Source organism: Balaenoptera physalus, assembly GCF_965194825.1.
Source record: "Balaenoptera physalus genome assembly, chromosome: 15".
In the NCBI taxonomy this organism is placed as follows: domain Eukaryota; kingdom Metazoa; phylum Chordata; class Mammalia; order Artiodactyla; family Balaenopteridae; genus Balaenoptera; species Balaenoptera physalus.
Window position 1 is genome coordinate 45,607,146 of NC_138894.1, and position 18,828 is coordinate 45,625,973.

General features: G+C 38.6%; 1 protein-coding gene across 1 annotated transcript; it reads left to right on the plus strand.

Annotated features, from left to right (window-relative positions):
• Positions 1 to 456: 456 nt before the first annotated feature.
• CCT4 (chaperonin containing TCP1 subunit 4) lies at positions 457 to 14,547 on the plus strand. The gene is made up of 14 exons (XM_082426627.1): positions 457 to 738; positions 4,480 to 4,532; positions 5,002 to 5,091; positions 6,029 to 6,137; positions 6,789 to 6,931; positions 8,225 to 8,346; positions 8,699 to 8,831; positions 9,830 to 9,969; positions 11,000 to 11,096; positions 11,179 to 11,289; positions 11,381 to 11,511; positions 11,650 to 11,884; positions 13,986 to 14,099; positions 14,336 to 14,547. Exons 1-14 carry the CDS (start codon positions 612 to 614, stop codon positions 14,348 to 14,350), a joined length of 1,620 nt encoding a protein of 539 aa, XP_082282753.1. The 5' UTR covers positions 457 to 611; the 3' UTR covers positions 14,351 to 14,547.
• The last annotated feature ends 4,281 nt before the right edge of the window (positions 14,548 to 18,828 follow it).

The following is an 18,828-nucleotide window of genomic DNA, read 5'->3' on the forward strand; positions in this document are numbered from 1 at the left end:
AAAAGAAGTCACCCCTGCCAACCTCTCTTCCAACTCGCTTTCAAAATATATAAAACTGAATAAAATACACGTCTACCGCCAGTAAAAACCGACTCAGCCCTGCCCCACCCACCCGGGAGTGACTCCCGGCGGCTACAACACCTAGCGGACAGGTCCAGCTTGAGTTAACAGAAGGGACCTCAGGGCCAAGGAGTGGGTAGTGCGGAGATGAGCTGTCCCAGCACCAGCCTTTACAATCGCAGGCGGTCCTTTCTGCCTCCCAGGAGCCCGCCCACCGCGGCCCCCGTCCCCCCCGTGCCCCCCGCCCCCCGCCCACTGGGCCGCAGGCCGACAGCTCCCAACAGCCCCCAAATCCGCGGCGCGGACGGCGCGGCTGCCGCACCCGCCGCATCCGCCACACCCGCCGCAACCGGCATGCAGCGGGCAGCCTTCTACGTCACGGCGGCGCCGGGCCTCCAGGCAAGCCCCTTTCCCCGCCTCCTCCTCCCGGCGCCGGTGCCGCTTTCTGGAAGCTTCGAGAAGGCGGTGGGCGCTTACTGTTAGTCCCGGGCCAGCCGGAATCCGTGTCCATCCGTCCTTCCAGAGCTCACGCAGACCCGTCCAAGCTTGCCATGCCGGAGAACGTAGCCCCCCGGAGCGGGCCGCCCGCCGGGGTTGCCGGCGGCCGCGGGAAGAGTGCCTATCAGGACCGCGATAAGCCGGCCCAGATCCGCTTCAGCAACATCTCCGCGGCCAAAGGTATCGCTGCCCGGCCTAAGCCGTGGCCCTTCGGGCTTAGCTGTGCATTCTCACTCCCAGTCTTGGATGGGCATGATTCGTCTTCTGTTCCTTCAGATGATCCCCTGTGGGCCTCCCGTAGAATAAGCTCAGTGCAGGGATCCTCCTGTCCTCTGCCCATGATTTCCGATCCCGAGTATGGAGGCCTTTGGACTTGCCCCATTCTGCGTCTTAGACGTCCATAATTTTTCATGCCGGGCCGTGCTGCATTCATTCATCCTATTTAAGAAAGGGGCCGAGGCCCGCATGCAGCGGTCCACTGGTAGAATGTTTGAACAATACTTTTCAGTTTTCTTGTTCTTATTTAAAAACTTCTTTCGGTACAGCGATTGAAACGAATTCGGGTAAACTCTCCGCGCCTTAAATTGGGGCGGGGCCCATTGTACTGGGATGTGGGGAACCAACCGACCCATCTTGTTTGAGAATAATTATGAGGCTGCCTTGTGCTTTGATGTCCTCTCTGCACGTGCAACGAGCAAATGGAGAACAGTTTGGCCTTTGGTGGAATTTAAGAAGTCCTGGGTTTCATTCAGTTACGTTACTTCGTGGCTTTGTGATCTTTAACCAAGGTTTTTTATAAAATCGGGGAGGGAAAGTTGCCCTTTTTTTAAAAAAGGGAGTTGTGAGGATTAAGAGAAGTCGGGTTGAGATGGAAGAGTCTGGAAGGAAAAGTGAGAACAAATGCTTAGAGATCTTGCCGTTATGTGTATTGGCTACAGTGAGTATTTCATTCTGGTTAGAGCATAAGGTGCATGAAGAAATGAGAGGTGAGATCGGAAAGGTAAAGGGCCGAATCTGGAAGGGCCTGGTGTCTTGGAAAGGGTTTAAAACAACTCGCGCAGCTACAGATTGTTCTTCAGTGTAATGAGATAGTACCTAACTTGGAGGGTTGTTGTGAGGATTAAATGAGAGAGCATATGAAGAGCCAGATATATATGAAGTACAGCCTTACAAATATTTGAGGTTATTTGTCTAGGTGACTGAGGGTGTGATGTTGCTGCTGGAAGAAACAGGTGCACTGAAGGGAGGATGGTGGAAGAAGAAAGAATAGGTTCTCATTTGAGCCTAAATGAGTTGAGGAGGTCAGAATGACCAGATGGGTAAATTTAGGAGTCATTTGGAAGTTCAAGAGAGAATATTTACCTGGAAATAAAAGTTGGTGGATAGTTATCTAGGGAGCATAGTTGAAGCTTAGATTTATTACATTAGAAACAAGATGTTAGATCAATTCTGGGGCTGTTGGAGGGGGGGGTGGGCAAGAATGCTATATTATATGGTAGATTTTCAACAAACAAGGAGGATACAAGATGGGACGTTTACTTTGGTAGCTTTTGAAACATCAGTGCAAAAAGAATTAAAACTGGACGAGGGAGGTATGCATATAGGAAGAAGAGGCCACCTATTTACCTATAAACATGACCCTTACATCTTAAGTGAGGAGAGCTCGTGGAACAAAGGGGCACTCGTAGTCTGTCCAAGTCAGGCAAAACCCTACAAACTGGTTGAGAAAAGCTTTTGCCGGATGCATCTTTAGCATAATTCATGGAGCCAGTTTTTTATTTTGCTAATAACCAAAAAGCATATTAAGTACCATTGGTTGGTGATATCAAAACCACACACACAAAAGTAGTAGTGGTCGTTTAGTACTATTCAGCACGAGTCATTTAACATATAATTGTGTACTACACAGTATGTTAAACTTCAAACACTTTCAGAGAGGTAATCAGTCTAGAATTTTTTATTTTTTGCACAATGTGTCTTTCTAGAGTCTTCACATAGATGAATATAAGGGCGCATTCTTAAAATGAATTGGTCTGCTTGTAGAATTGTGGCCATGTGGGTCTGCTAAAATCACCTGAAAGGGTAAGGATGGCTGAATAATTAGGAAATGCAGCCCCAAATTATGAAATAATTAAGTAGAATATAATTCTTAAACTATACCAAATATTTTCTCTTACCCTCTTTAAGATTATGTATTTTTTTAAAATTATTACTATTATTTTTTGTTTTGGATGCGTTGGGTCTTCGTTGCTGCGCGCAGGCTTTTCCGGCTTATCTCTAGTTGCAGCGAGCCAGGGGTACTCTTCATTGCGTTGTGCAGGCTTCTCATCGCGGTGGCTTGTCTTTGTTGCAGAGCATGGGCTCTAGGCGCGCGGGCTTCAGTAGTTGCGGTGAGCAGGCTCTAGGGTGTGCGGGCTTCAGTAGTTGTGGCGTACGGGCTTAGTTGCACCGCGACATGTGGGATCTTCCTGGACCAGGGATAGAACCCGTTTCCCCTGCATTGGCAGGTGGATTCTTTACCACTGCACCACCAGGGAAGTCCAGATTATGTGTTGTTTACACAATGAAGGGGAAGCATTATACTAGTTGTGGAGTATACCAAAATAGGGCACTATCTTAGCCCTTTGTATATGGGGTGAAATGGTATATGAGAAAGGGGAAGGCGGACTTTCCTGGTAGCGCAGTGGTTAAGAATCCACCTGCCAGTGCAGGGGACACAGGTTCGAGCCCTGGTCCGGAAAGATCCCACATGCTGTGGAGCAACTAAGTCCGTGCGCCACAGCTACTGAGCCCGTGCGCCTAGAGCCCATGCTCCACAACAAAGAGAAGCCACCACAACAAGAAGCCCGCGCACCACAACAGAGTGTGGCCCCCGCTCGCCACAACTAGAGAAAGCCCACACGCAGCGATGAAAACCCAAAGTAGCCAAAAATAAATAAGCCAAAAATAAATAAAATTAAATCTTTTTTTAAAAAAAGGGTGGGGAGATTTAATCGTTTGTCCTGGACCTGTCGCAGTAAAGGGGATCAAGTACATCAATTACAATTTCTCTTAGAAAATAATAAGTGGATCAATAAAATAGAAACATGCTCATGGACAAGTAATAAGAAGAATGGAGTGGTAGACTATATGTTCAGAGATGGTTAATAACATATAACATAGTAATGATGACTAAAGACTATGATTTTAGGGACTTCCCTGATGGTCCAGTGGTTAAGATTCCATGCTCCCACTGCAGGGAGCGCAGGTTCGATCCCTGCTCAGAGAACTAAGATCCTGCATGCCACACGGCGTGGCCAAAATTTTTTAAATAAATAAAAATTTTTAAAAATACTATGATTTTAGATTTGGTTTTTTAGTTAAGGTTTTGAGGTTTTGTTTTTTTGTGGGGTTTTTGTTTGATTTGATTGTTTGATTTTGGGTTCAAAGAGGGTTTTTGTTACTGTTTTTTAAACTGTGGTCCATCCATATACCAGCTTCATATTAGTAAACAAAAGTCTTTGCCCTCAGAAATTACACTATAGTTGGGAGAGACAGGGTAAACAAGCAAATTATATAGTTGTCCTATTATTGCGGCTTGTTTTAAGGAATGGAGAAAATAATATAGTCCTCATTCAGAGCGCATAACTAGGTTATACCATTTTGATACTTAAAGGAAGATTAGGTGAACCCTCAAAATTTATTCTACAACATGCAGAGTACAAGTGCTATGTATAGTGATTTTAACAACAAAAAGTGAAGTGTCGTACAATTAAAGGAGTAAAATAATCACTCTGTTTCCAGTAGATTATTATTAGACATTGAATTTTCTTTAGTGAACATGGTGAATTGTCCACCATATTCTAATAAGAACAAAATGATTATTTGAGGGTAGAAATGCTCTTTAAAGAGTCTTGATTTCTTTTTTTCTTCTGTTTACAGCTGTTGCTGATGCTATTAGAACAAGCCTTGGACCGAAAGGAATGGATAAAATGGTAAAAGGCTCAATCATTCATTACTTACTGAGTGCTGCTGTTCATACTGCAAGCGCTCTATAGAGGGTTAAGATGTGCTGTTTAAAAAGTAAAGTGTTAGAAAGGCTTTGAGAGTTCAGAAAGGGATAGATTACTTTGGGATGAATGGGACCTAACTATAATTCATGTTTTGTTTATGATAATGATTCTTTATAATATCTTTTCTATCCCTTTTTTGGTGTCTCAGTTCCTTCACTTTTAAGTAGGAAAAAACCCACCTATTTCATTTGCAAAGCTGGACTATTACTGCATATTCTTAAATCATTATACCAATGTAAGGGAAAACAGTTTGAAATTAAGCAAACATAAGTTAACTTCTGTACAAGAAGTGTTAAAATTAGTAGAGCTTTTAGGATTTCACATCAATACTGGATGAAGAAAACAAAATTTTTGAAATATAACTTTCTTTTAAAAAAAACAAACTTTGTAGATTCAAGATGGAAAAGGTGATGTGACCATTACAAATGATGGTGCCACCATTCTGAAACAAATGCAGGTGTTACATCCAGCAGCCAGAATGGTAAGTATAATTTTTAGGTGGGGTTTTGTGGGTTTTTTTAAGTGTATTGTTTGATATTTGGTAAACAGTTAATTTTTTTAAATTTAATCACATGATATTGCTTAAAACATGGTGAAAAATTTTCCTTTTTTATGCTAAACAGGCATATTTTTAGGATACGTTGTATGCCTAGCATTATGTTCTCCATTGCAAGTTGTAATAAAACATAAATCTCCTTGTCTTTGTTCACAGCAATGTGCCACATATATGAGGAAAGAAGAGAGAAAAACATGAAATTGTACAAATTAGTTCAATGGGTGTTAACTGAAAGAGAGCAAAATAATTTTAATTGTTTGCAAAATAAATCTTGTGTTTAAACTTGCGCTGACATTTATTTTTAAAAGCAGTTTCTAATTCAGCTACAGATCATAATGGTGATTGCAGTGTCAAGTGAGAAGTCACCATATCAGCAAAAACAAATTCCTTAGAAGTTCCTATCCGTTAAAAAGTCTCTTTTAATTAGTTAAAGATGACTGAAAATGAATCAGATTAGGCTTCATGCAGGGTCAGTTTAGATAAACTTGGCCAAGGATTTCAAACTGACAGTATTCTGTCATCTGAATGCTGCATTTCATAGCTTCTGAGTCTACAGGGTAACCATAGTTCTTTTAAGTACTGGGAAGAAAAAATTTACAACCCTTAGTCTGAACTGGAAATCATAATATAGCTTGTTATAAAGTATGTAAGTAGAATTTTGCATGCCACAACTATATAGGTCATCATTTTTAAATGAGACCAAGGTGGACAGCGAATCAGAAGTCAAGTATATTGAATCTTACAGTGTTGATAATAATCGAATTCTATATGTGAACCTCATGGTGAAGGTCATTGATGTTATATTTGAATTAGATGTTCTCATAGTTCTCATTGAGCAACTTGACATGTTCTGTTCACTTAGCTGGTGGAGCTGTCTAAGGCTCAGGATATAGAGGCGGGAGATGGCACGACATCAGTGGTCATTATTGCTGGCTCTCTCTTAGATTCCTGTACCAAGCTTCTTCAGAAAGGTGGGTAGGACATAGGACATGCTTTATTACTGAATAAAGGCAAAAAAATATTAAGTAATACGAGATTTACAATTTAATTTGGAGCAGAATTTTTTAAGCAGGAATTTTTAGATTAAATTTTGCTATATTTACCATATGAATTAGAAATTTTTTTCTTTTTGCTTCTGGGTTTGGTTTTGGGGGGGGTTGGTTGTTCTTGTTTTTGTTTTGGCTAGGTTTCCTTTTGAATGGAACTTGGTAAAATTTTGCTTTTCAAAAATGACTGGTTGGTGGTGTACTAAACTTAAGATATAGATGAGAACTGTGATTTAGGAGAGAGAGTATGGGTTCCTGCTTTGGTAAATAGTGCCTAAATGTCATAGTGACTCCCCAGTCACTTATTCTAATTATTATGTAGATTTGTAGAGTTTTGAAAAGTGAAAAATTGGTTTTAGTCTTAAATATCACAGGAGTATGTAATTGATCTATTCCAAATTAAATGGAAATAAATTATTAGACATATTAGTGGTTAAGTTTATTCAAATCGATATTATTTAAGTTTAATTTAAAATTTATGACTACTTTGAAATTTTAATGAACAGAAATTTTAAGTCATGTCAAATATGAAGTTTATCTGTTACAATTAAATAACTAACCTTTCACAAATGGCAGGGATTCATCCCACCATCATTTCTGAGTCATTCCAGAAGGCTTTGGAAAAGGGTACTGAAATCTTGACTGACATGTCTCGACCTGTGGAACTGAGTGACAGAGAAACTTTGTTAAATAGTGCAGCCACTTCATTGAACTCAAAGGTGAGACAAGCACTATGGGATCATTGTAAAATTACAGTTTAAGGTTCATTAAGAAGCACAGCTGTGATTTTTATCTTTATTTATTTATTTTGCGTTGGGTTGTCATTGATGCGTGTGGGCTTTCTCTAGTTGTGGCGAGCAGGGGCTGCTTTTCGTTGCGGTGCGCAGGCTTCTCATTACGGTGGTTTCTCTTGTTGAGGAGCGCGGGCTCTAGGTGCGAAGGCTTCAATAGTTGCAGCACGTGGGCTCAGTTAACCACTGCACCACTAGGGAAGTCCCTACACTGTGATTTTTTGATGCTATACAGTTCATAAATGTTAACTCTCAAGAGTGACTAGGTAGCTAATTTGTGTAACTGAATTAGTTCAAGTAAAATTTATTCCTTCAAGGCTTTCAGGTAAGTTGTAGTATCATCATTTTACAGATGGGAAAAGAGGTCTAGTGAAGTTGTGTAACTTATCCAAGACCCACTAATAAGAGGTAGAACTGTGATTTGAACCCAAGATAGGGCTGCCCGTCATGGTCCATCTCTTAATAATATCTATGCTGCTTTTCTTATCAAACTTAAAGAAATGATGTTAGTTTAAATTTCTTGGGAACTCATGTCACCTGATTTCTGTTATGTTGTGTGTCACACCCCCACCCCATTCTTTTTCCTTTTCATCAGCATTATTTGTATATTAAGTGGAAAGCTAGATAGTATTAGTGATATTAAGTAATATTATTGATAAATGTCCCCAGAACTAATATAGACATAATATCATAGTGGTTACAAGCATTGGTCATAGAACCTAGACTGCTTGGGTTTAATGCTGGCTCCACTTAATTAAGTTGTTTCAGATTTTTCGTCTGAAGGTTGAATGAATATATGAATGTACAGTGCTAAAACCACTGCCTGACATATAATACATGCTCAATAAATGTTAACCATTAGCTATTTTTGTCAGCCCCTCAGTAATAGGGGTGCACATATATAACATCTGATCATAAACTCATTTTAGATAGGAAACCTCAGCATAAAATTAATTTGTTCTTTTGGATTTCCTGTAGAATTACTAGTAATCTAGTCAATCCTGACTACTATATTAATAAAAGAGGAACACAAGAATATGTTTTTAAATGGTGACTGGCAAACCTGAGTGGAAAAGACAGTTTATATGGAATGTTTTCTCATATGCTCTCCACCCCAGCCAAAAAAATGATTGAGATTACTTCTTGAATATCTTTATCATTAAAGAACTAGGACTTTTTGTGTTACAACACTGACTTTATTTTCTTTTTTAATAATTCTAGGTTGTCTCTCAATATTCAAGTCTCCTTTCTCCAATGACTGTAAATGCAGTGATGAAAGTGATTGACCCAGCCACAGCTACTAGTGTAGACCTTAGAGATGTTAAAATAGTTAAGAAACTTGGGTAAGCATCTCTAATTATAACTTTAATAAAAATTAATTTTGAAAGTAAACATAAGCTCTTGCCAAAAATAAGTAAGTTAAATGAAAAATACATAGGTGAAAGTCACATACATTTGGTTGTTTTGTTTTCATGACAACTTGTGTTAATGTGGGAATTTCAAGAATTTGTTTATATTCCCTAATGGTGGCAGGGCAGTGGTGTGATCGGAGAGGTTCAGGAATGGGGCACTAATAAATGTGAGTGAGGCTGAAGCACATTTTATCAGACTGATGATTTTTAATCTGTTAGCAATCTATTAAACTTGCAGATTTCCGCCCCCTCATAACTATCTCCTCGTTTTCTTTTTTCTTAGTGGGACAATTGATGACTGTGAGTTGGTGGAAGGTCTGGTTCTTACTCAAAAGGTGGCAAATTCTGGCATAACCAGGGTTGAAAAGGCTAAGATTGGGCTTATTCAGTTCTGCTTATCTGCTCCCAAAACAGATGTAAGTAAAACCAAATGAAATGATTCCTTAGGTGTTTGACTTCCTAATAACGAAATTTTTCTTTTTATAAAAATAGAAAATGCTGATACTAGTGATAAAAAGCAAGGATCTAAAAATAGTAAAATTTAGACAAAAGTAGAAAATGTTGGATGCCACACATGATAAATCTATAATCTCAGTTCGCTATTTATTGAAATTGAGCGTTCACTTCACAAATGAAGACAAATAATGATAGGGATATCTATGAAACAATAAAAATAGGTTATGTGAAAGTGATAGTATAAGTGGACTTTCCAGATTCTTTCTAGCTTTCTGAGAACAGAAACCTTCACCCATCCTTCCCTAGCAAGCAGATCTTTTGTCTTTATGTTTGCACAGTGGAACTTTAAAACCAGTTTATTACCCATACTCCGAAAAACACAATTTTTTATTATTCCCATATCTATCAGTCGTAAGTACCATCCCCTGAAGGAGTGGTTGATCTTTGTCATCTCATTCAGGTTTGCTCTCATTTTACATTGTGTTGGCATACAAGTTTCCTGTTGAGTCGTTTGTTTCCCAGATTTTAACCCACATAAAAACGTTGTTTTGTAGGTCTTTGATATAACAATATTTGTCCTTCATAGTTCCTTTCAGCATACCAGTTTTTTTTAACAATCCATAGAGTAAAAAGGATGCAACTGAAATTATTGATATTTCAGTAATATGTAAATTCATATGAAAAGAATTGACATTCATGAAATAGGATAATCATTCTTATGTTTTATGATCACCAAAAATGTACTTGTAAAAAATAAGACAGCAATTTGTAAAAAACCTGAGTTAAGTTTTGTGTGTATTCCTTTCTCTGAATTTTTTCTGTGCGTGTCTATATAATTTCTTGTTTGGTATGATTTTGGTTGAATTTATACTATACATAATATTTTCATTAAAAGTCTCACTTTTTTGCTTAAGGACTCTTAAAATGCAAATTATTAATATGTCCTTTTTCTGAACAGATGGACAATCAAATAGTAGTTTCTGACTACGTCCAGATGGACCGAGTGCTACGAGAGGAGAGAGCCTATATTCTAAATTTAGTGAAGCAAATTAAGAAAACAGGATGTAATGTTCTTCTCATACAGAAGTCTATTCTAAGGTGTGGGGCTATTTATTTTGTTCACCTCTTAATGATAATTGATTTTGGATCCCTTCTAGCAATTTTTAAAGAAACATTTGAGGTGGGTAAACCACTAGAAATCTGGAATGAATCTGTATTTTAGGGTATTGTATTCTGGTAAATGATCTAAAGTGAGTTCTCTTCGTGTTATGATCATTTAAATGTGGGATATATTATCCTTCTAAACCAAGATCCTCACTATCAAGTGAAAAGCTAACTTTAGTCTAAAATTAATTAGCTAGCTAAAATTTTAGAGGCATTTATTTAAAGGTCCATGCAATAGCTTGCCTTGAAATTTTAGAAGTTCTTTTGGGGGAAATGCTGGATAGTCCATGGATTGGAAGAATTCTCCAAAGTTTGAACTGATCCCTTTTTTGTTTGTTTTCAGTGTTTTCTTCTAATAGGTAGACACATTCTCATGTACTATAATATGTTATACCAGAAAGTATTATGGATGCTCTTGATATAGAAACCTTAATGAAGAGGTGGAATACCTGGTTCTAAATACAAGTTATGTAATAGCTAGTAACCTTGAATAAACTGCTCTCAAAACTCTGTGCTTATTTGTAAAACAAGGGTAGTAATATCTGCCCTTCAGTATCAAGGGTTGTCAGGAGGATCATTCCAGGTAAGTTGTGTAAAAGTGTATAAATTTGTGGAGTCTTGAATTACATCATACTTAATTTCTAAATTCATAAAGCATCGATTGTTATTATCAGAGTTATACTTATTTAGTATTAAGAAAAACGACATAATTATCTTTTTATTGTGTGTTTTTCAAGTCATGTCGTCGGGGTACGTTTTAAATATTATCCATTAGAAATCTTATTTAAGAATTTTTAGGTCATAAACTTGGTAAGCTGTTTAAAGCATCTTCCTTCACAAATAATTTGTTAAATCATTAGCCATTTAAACAACAGTAAAATTACTAAAACCGTAAAAAAGGAGTTGAACAGCAAAGTTTTTTTTCTAACCTAGTATTGACATAAGCACTGATTTTGTATTTTAGAGATGCTCTTAGTGATCTTGCATTACATTTCCTGAACAAAATGAAGATTATGGTGGTTAAGGATATTGAAAGAGAAGACATTGAATTCATTTGTAAGGTAAAATATTCTTAGTATCTGTATGTGTGAAAATATTCACTATTCAGACTTCTCAATTTGTGGATTTCACTATTTTTCCCAGACTATTGGAACCAAACCAGTTGCTCATGTTGACCAGTTCACTGCTGACATGCTGGGATCGGCTGAGTTAGCTGAGGAGGTCAGCTTAAATGGTTCTGGCAAACTGATCAAGGTAACAGTATTAAAATTAAGCTTCTATTTGCCTGGGTTTTTTGTTTTGTTTTAATCCTTCAAATACCTAATTAAGAGTTTGTTTACTAAAGATTACAGGCTGTGCAAGCCCTGGAAAAACAGTTACAATCGTTGTTCGTGGTTCTAACAAATTGGTGATTGAAGAAGCTGAACGTTCCATTCATGATGCCCTATGTGTTATTCGCTGTTTAGTGAAGAAGAGGTAACATTAAATTACCAAGGAACATTTTGAACATAAAAACTTGTATATTTTTATTATTAAGGTATAAATACTAAGTTATTGTTTAAAAATAGCTTTCTGTTGGATAAAATAAGCTAAAAATATATTTGTGAATTTCAGGGCTCTTATTGCAGGAGGTGGTGCTCCAGAAATAGAGTTGGCCCTGCGATTAACTGAATACTCGAGAACATTGAGTGGTATGGAATCCTACTGCGTTCGTGCTTTTGCAGATGCTATGGAGGTCATTCCATCTACACTAGCTGAAAATGCTGGCCTGAATCCCATTTCTACAGTAACAGAACTAAGAAACAGGCATGCCCAAGGAGAAAAAACTACAGGCATTAATGTCCGAAAGGTAATAATTTAATCTTTAGTTACTGCAGAAAATGTTGATTATTATAAAATACTAAAAGCTTCATAATTGTCGAATGAAAGGCTTTGTAATTAAAAATAGAGTTAACCTTGGATTTAAGTATAAGACCTGCAGGTTAATTAATGTATGCCATCTAGTGAGAATGAAGATGATGCCTTAAGTGAGAAGTATTGTTCATTAAGTCTGCCATCTAATGGTTGTACAACTTTTTAGCAAGTTACTTAGTCTGTGCTTCAGTTTTCTTGGTTGTGAAAACAGGGACTATTAATAGTTCCGTCATAGGCCTGTGAGGATTAAATGGATTACTAATTAGAAAGTTCTTACAAAGATGCCTGGTGTGTAGTCAACCATTGCTGCTGTTGTGAGCACCAGCCTAGTGTAGTTGTATAGGGTAAACACATAGAACAATAATAATTTCCCCTTTTGTATTAATGTTTTATGTCTCCTTTTATTGAGAAGACAAATAATATGTAATGGGAAAAAATTGACAATCCAAGATGATATTTTTTGAATGGTTACAGAACTCAAAGGAGGGCACTACCTGGTTAGGGAAAGTTTCATGAAGCTGCAGCCTTGGTTGGTAGGGAATGAAAAAGTTTCAGATGGAGAAGCAGTGGTTTACAGGTAAGAGGGACCAAGAAGTTACTCATTTTGTCTAGAGCAGAGGTTATATGGTGGTCATACAGTGGACTTTAAGATTGGAAAGATCAGATAAAAGCTAGAATGAGGAGTCCTTTGAGTTGTTGAGACAGGCATGGGTGTTTGTGTTCTTTTGTGTTTTAATTCCAGTAGTTGGGAGCCACTAAAGTTTTTTTTTGTTTGTTTGTTTTTAATTTCTTTTTAATTTATTTATTTTTTATTTTATGGCTGTGTTGGGTCTTCGTTTCTGTGCAAGGGCTTTCTCTAGTTGTGGCAAGCGGGGGCCACTCTTCATCACGGTGCGCGGGCCTCTCACTATCGCGGCCTCTCTTGTTGCGGAGCACAGGCTCCAGATGCGCAGGCTCAGTAATTGTGGCTCACGGGCCCAGTTGCTCCGCGGCATGTGCGATCTTCCCAGACCAGGGCTCGAACCCATGTCCCCTGCATTGGCAGGCAGATTCTCAACCACTGCGCCACCAGGGAAGCCCCCACTAAAGTTTTTTTAACCAAGAGGCTAAGGTGCTGAAAAGAGTATTTTAAAGAGGGAAGAATGGAGACAGGATCACCTGTTAGGACCATCACCAGTAATCCTAGGATAAAGGTGACTAGGATAGGGGCAGTAGGAATCTAAGAGTGGGAAGTGAGAATGATGTAAAGGCAGGGTAGAGCAGACATGGCCAAATTCAGAATTCGGAATCAGATGATTTAAAATCTTATAACTTTTTTCTTTAATTGCAGTATAGTTGATTTAAAATATTGTGTTAGTTTCAGGTGTACAGCAAACAAATCTCATAATTTTTAATAACTCTGATCATCTACGTAATTTTTGCCAGGATACTCTTTATTTTTTTATTTTTTAATAAATTTATTTTTTATTTATTTATTTTTGGCTGCGTTGGGTCTTCATTGCTGCACGTGGGCTTTCTTTAGTTGTGGCGAGTGAAGGCTACTCTTTGTTGCAGTGCGCAGGCTTCTCATTGTGGTGGCTTCTCGTTGCGGAGCACGGGCTCTAGGCGCGCAGGCCTCAGCAGTTGCAGCACGTGGGCTCAGTAGTTGTGGCTCGTGGGCTCTAGAGCACAGGCTCAGTAGTTGTAGCGCACGGGCCGGCATGTGGGATCTTTCTGGACCAGGGATCGAACCCATTTCCCCTGCAATGGCAGGTGGATTCTTAACCACTGTGCCACCAGGGAAGGCCCTTTGCCAGGGTATTTTTAACTAAAAGATGCTTACAAGGAGTTGTTTTGGAGTTAGGCTTGGAATTCAATTTTTCCAAATTTTAGTTGAAGTACAACCTACAGCGTAGAGAAGAGCTTAGTAGAGAGTATCTTACTCTTGAGTAGACTAAGGGAAAACTAAGTTTGAGAGGCCTTGAGGTTTACTGGTAACTGTAGTTGGTGATATGTATCAGTTACAAACACTAAAAGCAACTTGTACTGGTTTGCAGGGTGGTATTTCCAACATACTGGAGGAACTGGTTGTCCAGCCTCTGTTGGTTTCAGTCAGTGCACTGACTCTAGCAACTGAAACTGTCCGGAGCATTCTGAAAATTGATGATGTGGTAAGTATATATAGGTCGTGAATTTCCCTACAAGGTCAAAAAGGCATATTTTTGAAGAGCTGGGGTGGAGGGCAGTAAATGTTGTTAGTTTGCTAGTCATCAGGGTGAAAACAGTTCATACTTCTAGTCTTTTTTCACCTATAAAAATAGGGAGATTTGGATAACCACCTTAAACATCTTCCATGCTTAAAATTCTGTCCTTACAGGTTTTGAAATCTAAGTTTTTCTCTTTTCAGGTAAACAGTCGGTAACATGGATAACACTGGCTGACTGGCACCATCATGGCCACTAATAGTGCAGCTGGAGTGGAAGAGCACCTTGGCATTCCTTGTTGTTTGGAAGGTTGTTTCCTTTACAAATTTCTGGGCCTGGTCTTCCAGCTGGCATTTGCTTGAAATTGTATTGACACAATTCGATGAAAACATTAAAAATATGGTTTCAAAGGGCAGATTAATTGATTGCGCTCCTGCATTACCCCCACTGCCCTGCCCTCACAACCTCTGTTACCTCTGATCCTCTTGAGAAATCTGTATAGGAAGGGAAAGAAGAGTTCGCACTTACCTGTTAACTTCCTTACGGGCTTAATCCTGGGTACTTTTAAGTTTTCTGTTAGTTTTTTAACAGAAGTATTGAGAAGGAAAAATGGCTCAATATGCTCATCACCCTGATAAATCCCTGCTTACAATAATATATATGCTGTTTGAAAAGTTAACAATACAGAAGAAAAGTGAAAAATGAGTCTTTCTCATGCTACTCCCTTTCTCCAAGAATAACCACTGTTGTGTTAATTGGGATTCCTTCTGAAAATAAAAACGTAGCAAATCTTATTTGTACAAAAAGGATTCATAACTAGTAAGTCTTTTTCCAGTGGTTTAAAACATCTTTATTGCCTCTACCCTGATCAACAAGCATTGTCTTGCACCATGAATGGTGTAAAATCTAACTAGTGTCCGTCCTTGCTTTAGCCACCTTCCAGTCAATTCTGCATACACTATATATATAGCTAGTGATCTTTTTAAACTTGTCAGGCACTCCTTTATAAAAGCTTTCATGACTTCTGATTGCCTTTGGAGAAAGGCCAGACCCTTAAGGTGGACCACAAATTGGGCCTCTGTAATCTGGTATCACACTCAACCATCTTTCTTTTGTGTATTTCACAAAAGTGTTATGAAAGCAGCTGGGGGGAGCTCCTTCACATCTGGAGAAAGAATTTCAAACGAGCCTGAAGCTTGGTTGTGTCTGACAACTCCAGTAGTTAATTAAAATGACTAATTTGGTAAATGGTAAATTCAGATAAGTCTTTGGATAGTCTGGAATTTAATAATTCAGTGATTATCATTTTAGTGGGTATTAGGAGCTTGCTGTTAAAAAAAATCATAGCTGCCATAAAACAACTGAATTATGTATATCCTAAATTTTTTTTTTTGGCTGCGTTGGGTCTTCGTTGCGTGCAGGCTTTCTCTAGTTGCGGCAAGTGGGGGCTACTCTTCATCGCGGTGTGCGGGCTTCTCATTGTGGTGGCTTCTTGTTGCAGAGCACGGGCTCTGAGCATGCGGGCTTCAGTAGTTGTGGCTCACAGGCTGTAGAGCGCAGGCTCAGTAGTTGTGGTGCATGGGCTTAGTTGCTCCACAGCATGTGGGATCTTCCCAGACCAGGGCTCGAACCCGTGTCCCCTGCATTGGCAGGCGGATTCTTAACCACTGTGCCACCAGGGAAGCCCTATCCTAAATACTCTTTTTTTTTTTTAACTTTGGGTTTGTTTGTTTGTTTGCTTGTTTATTTATTTATTTATTGCTTGCTTGCTTGCTTGCTTGCTTGCTGTGTTGGGTCTTCATTTCTGTGCGAGGGCTTTCTCTAGTTGCGGCAAGTGGAGGCCACTCTTCATCGCGGTGCACGGGCCTCTCATTATCGCGGCCTCTCTTGTTGTGGAGCACAGGCTCCAGACGCGCAGGCTCAGTAATTGTGGCTCACGGGCCTAGTTGCTCTGCAGCATGTGGGATCTTCCCAGACCAGGGCTCGAACCTGTGTCCCCTGCATTGGCAGGCAGATTCTCAACCACTGTGCCACCAGGGAAGCCCCTAAATACTCTTAAGTGAGAATACTTTAACCAAAATTATTTATATTGGAACTTTTAATTAAGAGTTATTCAGCATCCTTATGTGTGTCTGTGTCTTAGGCTATACCTATATATCTAAATATATGAGTAGTTTATATTTAAAACCTTGTAAAGGGAACTCTAACAAGACAAACGTTTCCTAGTCATTTATTCTGTTAAGTTTGATGTAAATTAAGCCACTAACTATTTAGGGTTTGACTTGGGTTTTACAACAGTTTATAAAATAAGTTATGTTTTAGGAAATGGAAGCCCAAATGACAAAACTCAAAATAGTGGTTTGATACAGTTAAATAATTCTATAGTAATGAAAGGGAAATGTATCCTGTTAAATATTTAAAAGGTATGCTTTTAACAATGAGGAAGGATGACTATCCTAATGAGGCAAAGGTTTTGCATACTTTTTTCCTCTTGAGTACTATTTATTCCTCACCCTCAGTTTTTCTTTTCTTTTTTTTGGCCACACGCAGCAAGGCTTGCAGGATGTTAGTTCCCTGACCAGGGATTGAACCCCGGACCCAGGCAGTGAAAGCACCAAGTTCTAACCACTGGACCACTAGGGAATTCCCACCCTCAGCTTTTCATTAAAATGAAAAAATTTTAATATAGTGAAGTTCAAAGAATAGTATGAACACCGTATACCCTCCACCTAAATTTAACTACTTCAGCATTTTGCCATTAAGTCAGTTCTGTAACATGTATAACTAAAAATCATGGTGTGCAAAATTGTGCAATAGAAATCACAGGGCTTACAGAAGAAATGTGGTTGAGGCACAACCGCAAAACTTAATCAGCAACGCAAAAGGAACCTGATAAAACAGTTTTACAGATGCTAAATGGTTAACAACTGCATAGTATATTAAATATGCCACTTGGAAACACCTCAAGTTGTGGAAGTGGCTGTCGGAAGTAGGCGCTAACGTCATTGCAAAGTAATAGAAGGAGGGTTATCTGAAACCTGACAAAGTTGTAATACCTGATGTGATGAGTGTGGCTCATAAAAGTTAATTGATGTCTCTATTTTGAGGTATAAGTGTGGTTTTGTGTGTTACTGGGCAGTTTGATTCAAATAGATGCATTTTTCTGTCTTCGCTTTTTTTTTCAATTGTCATTTAATTTTTTTAAATGTTTATTTATTTAGGCTGTGCCGGGTCTTAGTTGAGGCACGTGGGATCTTTAGTTGCAGGATTGCGGCATGCAGGCTTCTTAGTTGCGGCATGCATGTGGGATCTAGTTCCCCAACCAGGAATCAAACCCGGGTCCAGTGCATTGGGAGCACAGAGTCTTACCCACTGGACCACCAGGGAAGTAAGTCCCTGTGTTTGCTTTTTTCTTTTGAGGAAATGACACAAATGTGAAACTGGGATTTTGCTCAAATTGTTCACTTGCTACTTAAAGATTCTTCGTATTTTGACAGTTTGACTATCGTGTCTTAAGTGTGGGTCCCCTTAAGTTTTCTTGAGCTTTTTAGAGGTACAGATTAATATTTTTTCCATCGGTTTTGTTGAATTGAGATAGGGATCAAAGTTCCAAAAGACTGAGTTGGCTAGAAGTTGTGGGATGAAGTACTAGAAAACAGGAAGCTTTACAGAAATAGTTCCCAGACATGTGTAGAGGTGTAGCCTTGAGTATTTGGCTGAGTATTATTTCTGTGTCTTGGGTAAAACTAGAGTTCAAGGAACAACCAATGAAAAGCAGTAGACTGAAGTTTACAACAGGCTAGGAATAGTTTAAATTCTCATTAGCCAAATTGGAGAAACCTTGCAATATACAGGGACTGAATAGAGCCTTCAGAAGGGTTCTGCCTTAGTAGCGAGGCTAAATTTGCCATAGAGTAAAGATTGCTGTGGATTCTTCATAGCAAAGGATTTCTTTAAAGGATCAAACCAATCCCAAGCAACATACCTATGTATCTGAACAAAGCTTAAAACTCTTAAAGGGTACAATAATATAAAATTCACAATGTCTGGTATTCAATCAAAAATCATCAGTAATGTGAATGGATAAAGAAGATGTATATATATATACAATGGAATACTAAGCCATTTAAAAAGGATGAAATTTTGCCATTTGCAGCAACATGATAGACTTGGAGGGCATTATACTAAGTGAAATAAGTCAGAGAAAGACAAATACTGTCTGATGTCACTTATATGTGGAATCGACAAAATACAACAAACTAGTGAGTATAACAAAAAAGAAACAGTCACAGAACAAACTAGTTACCGGTGGGGAGAGAGAAGAAGCGGGGGCAATATAGGGGTAGGGGAGTAAGAGGTACAAACTATTAGGTATAAAATAAGCTACAAAGGTATATTGTACAACACGGGGAATACAGCCAATAACTATAAATGGAGTATAACCTTGAAAGATTTGTGAATCACTATATTGTACACATGTAACATAATATGGTATAGCAGCTACATCTCAATTTTAAAAAGGGCATCAAAATATGAAAAAAAAAATCAGTCATGCAAGTGAAAGCACAGTAGAGAGTAACTCAAAGCCATATGGAGAAATAAAGATCTCAACAAAGGTAATTACATGGGCAATATAAAAGCTAGTGTTTTTGTAACAACAGTTTCTAACTACTTTTTGTCTTCTATATGATTTAAG

Bases quoted from the DNA above. Each gene is read 5' to 3' on its own strand.
- CCT4 (XM_082426627.1), top strand. From the start codon at position 612: ATGCCGGAGAACGTAGCCCCCCGGAGCGGGCCGCCCGCCGGGGTTGCC. The intron at 739-4,479 runs GTATCGCTGCCC...TTCTGTTTACAG, and splicing joins CAACATCTCCGCGGCCAAAG to CTGTTGCTGATGCTATTAGA. The intron at 6,138-6,788 runs GTGGGTAGGACA...CACAAATGGCAG, and splicing joins TACCAAGCTTCTTCAGAAAG to GGATTCATCCCACCATCATT.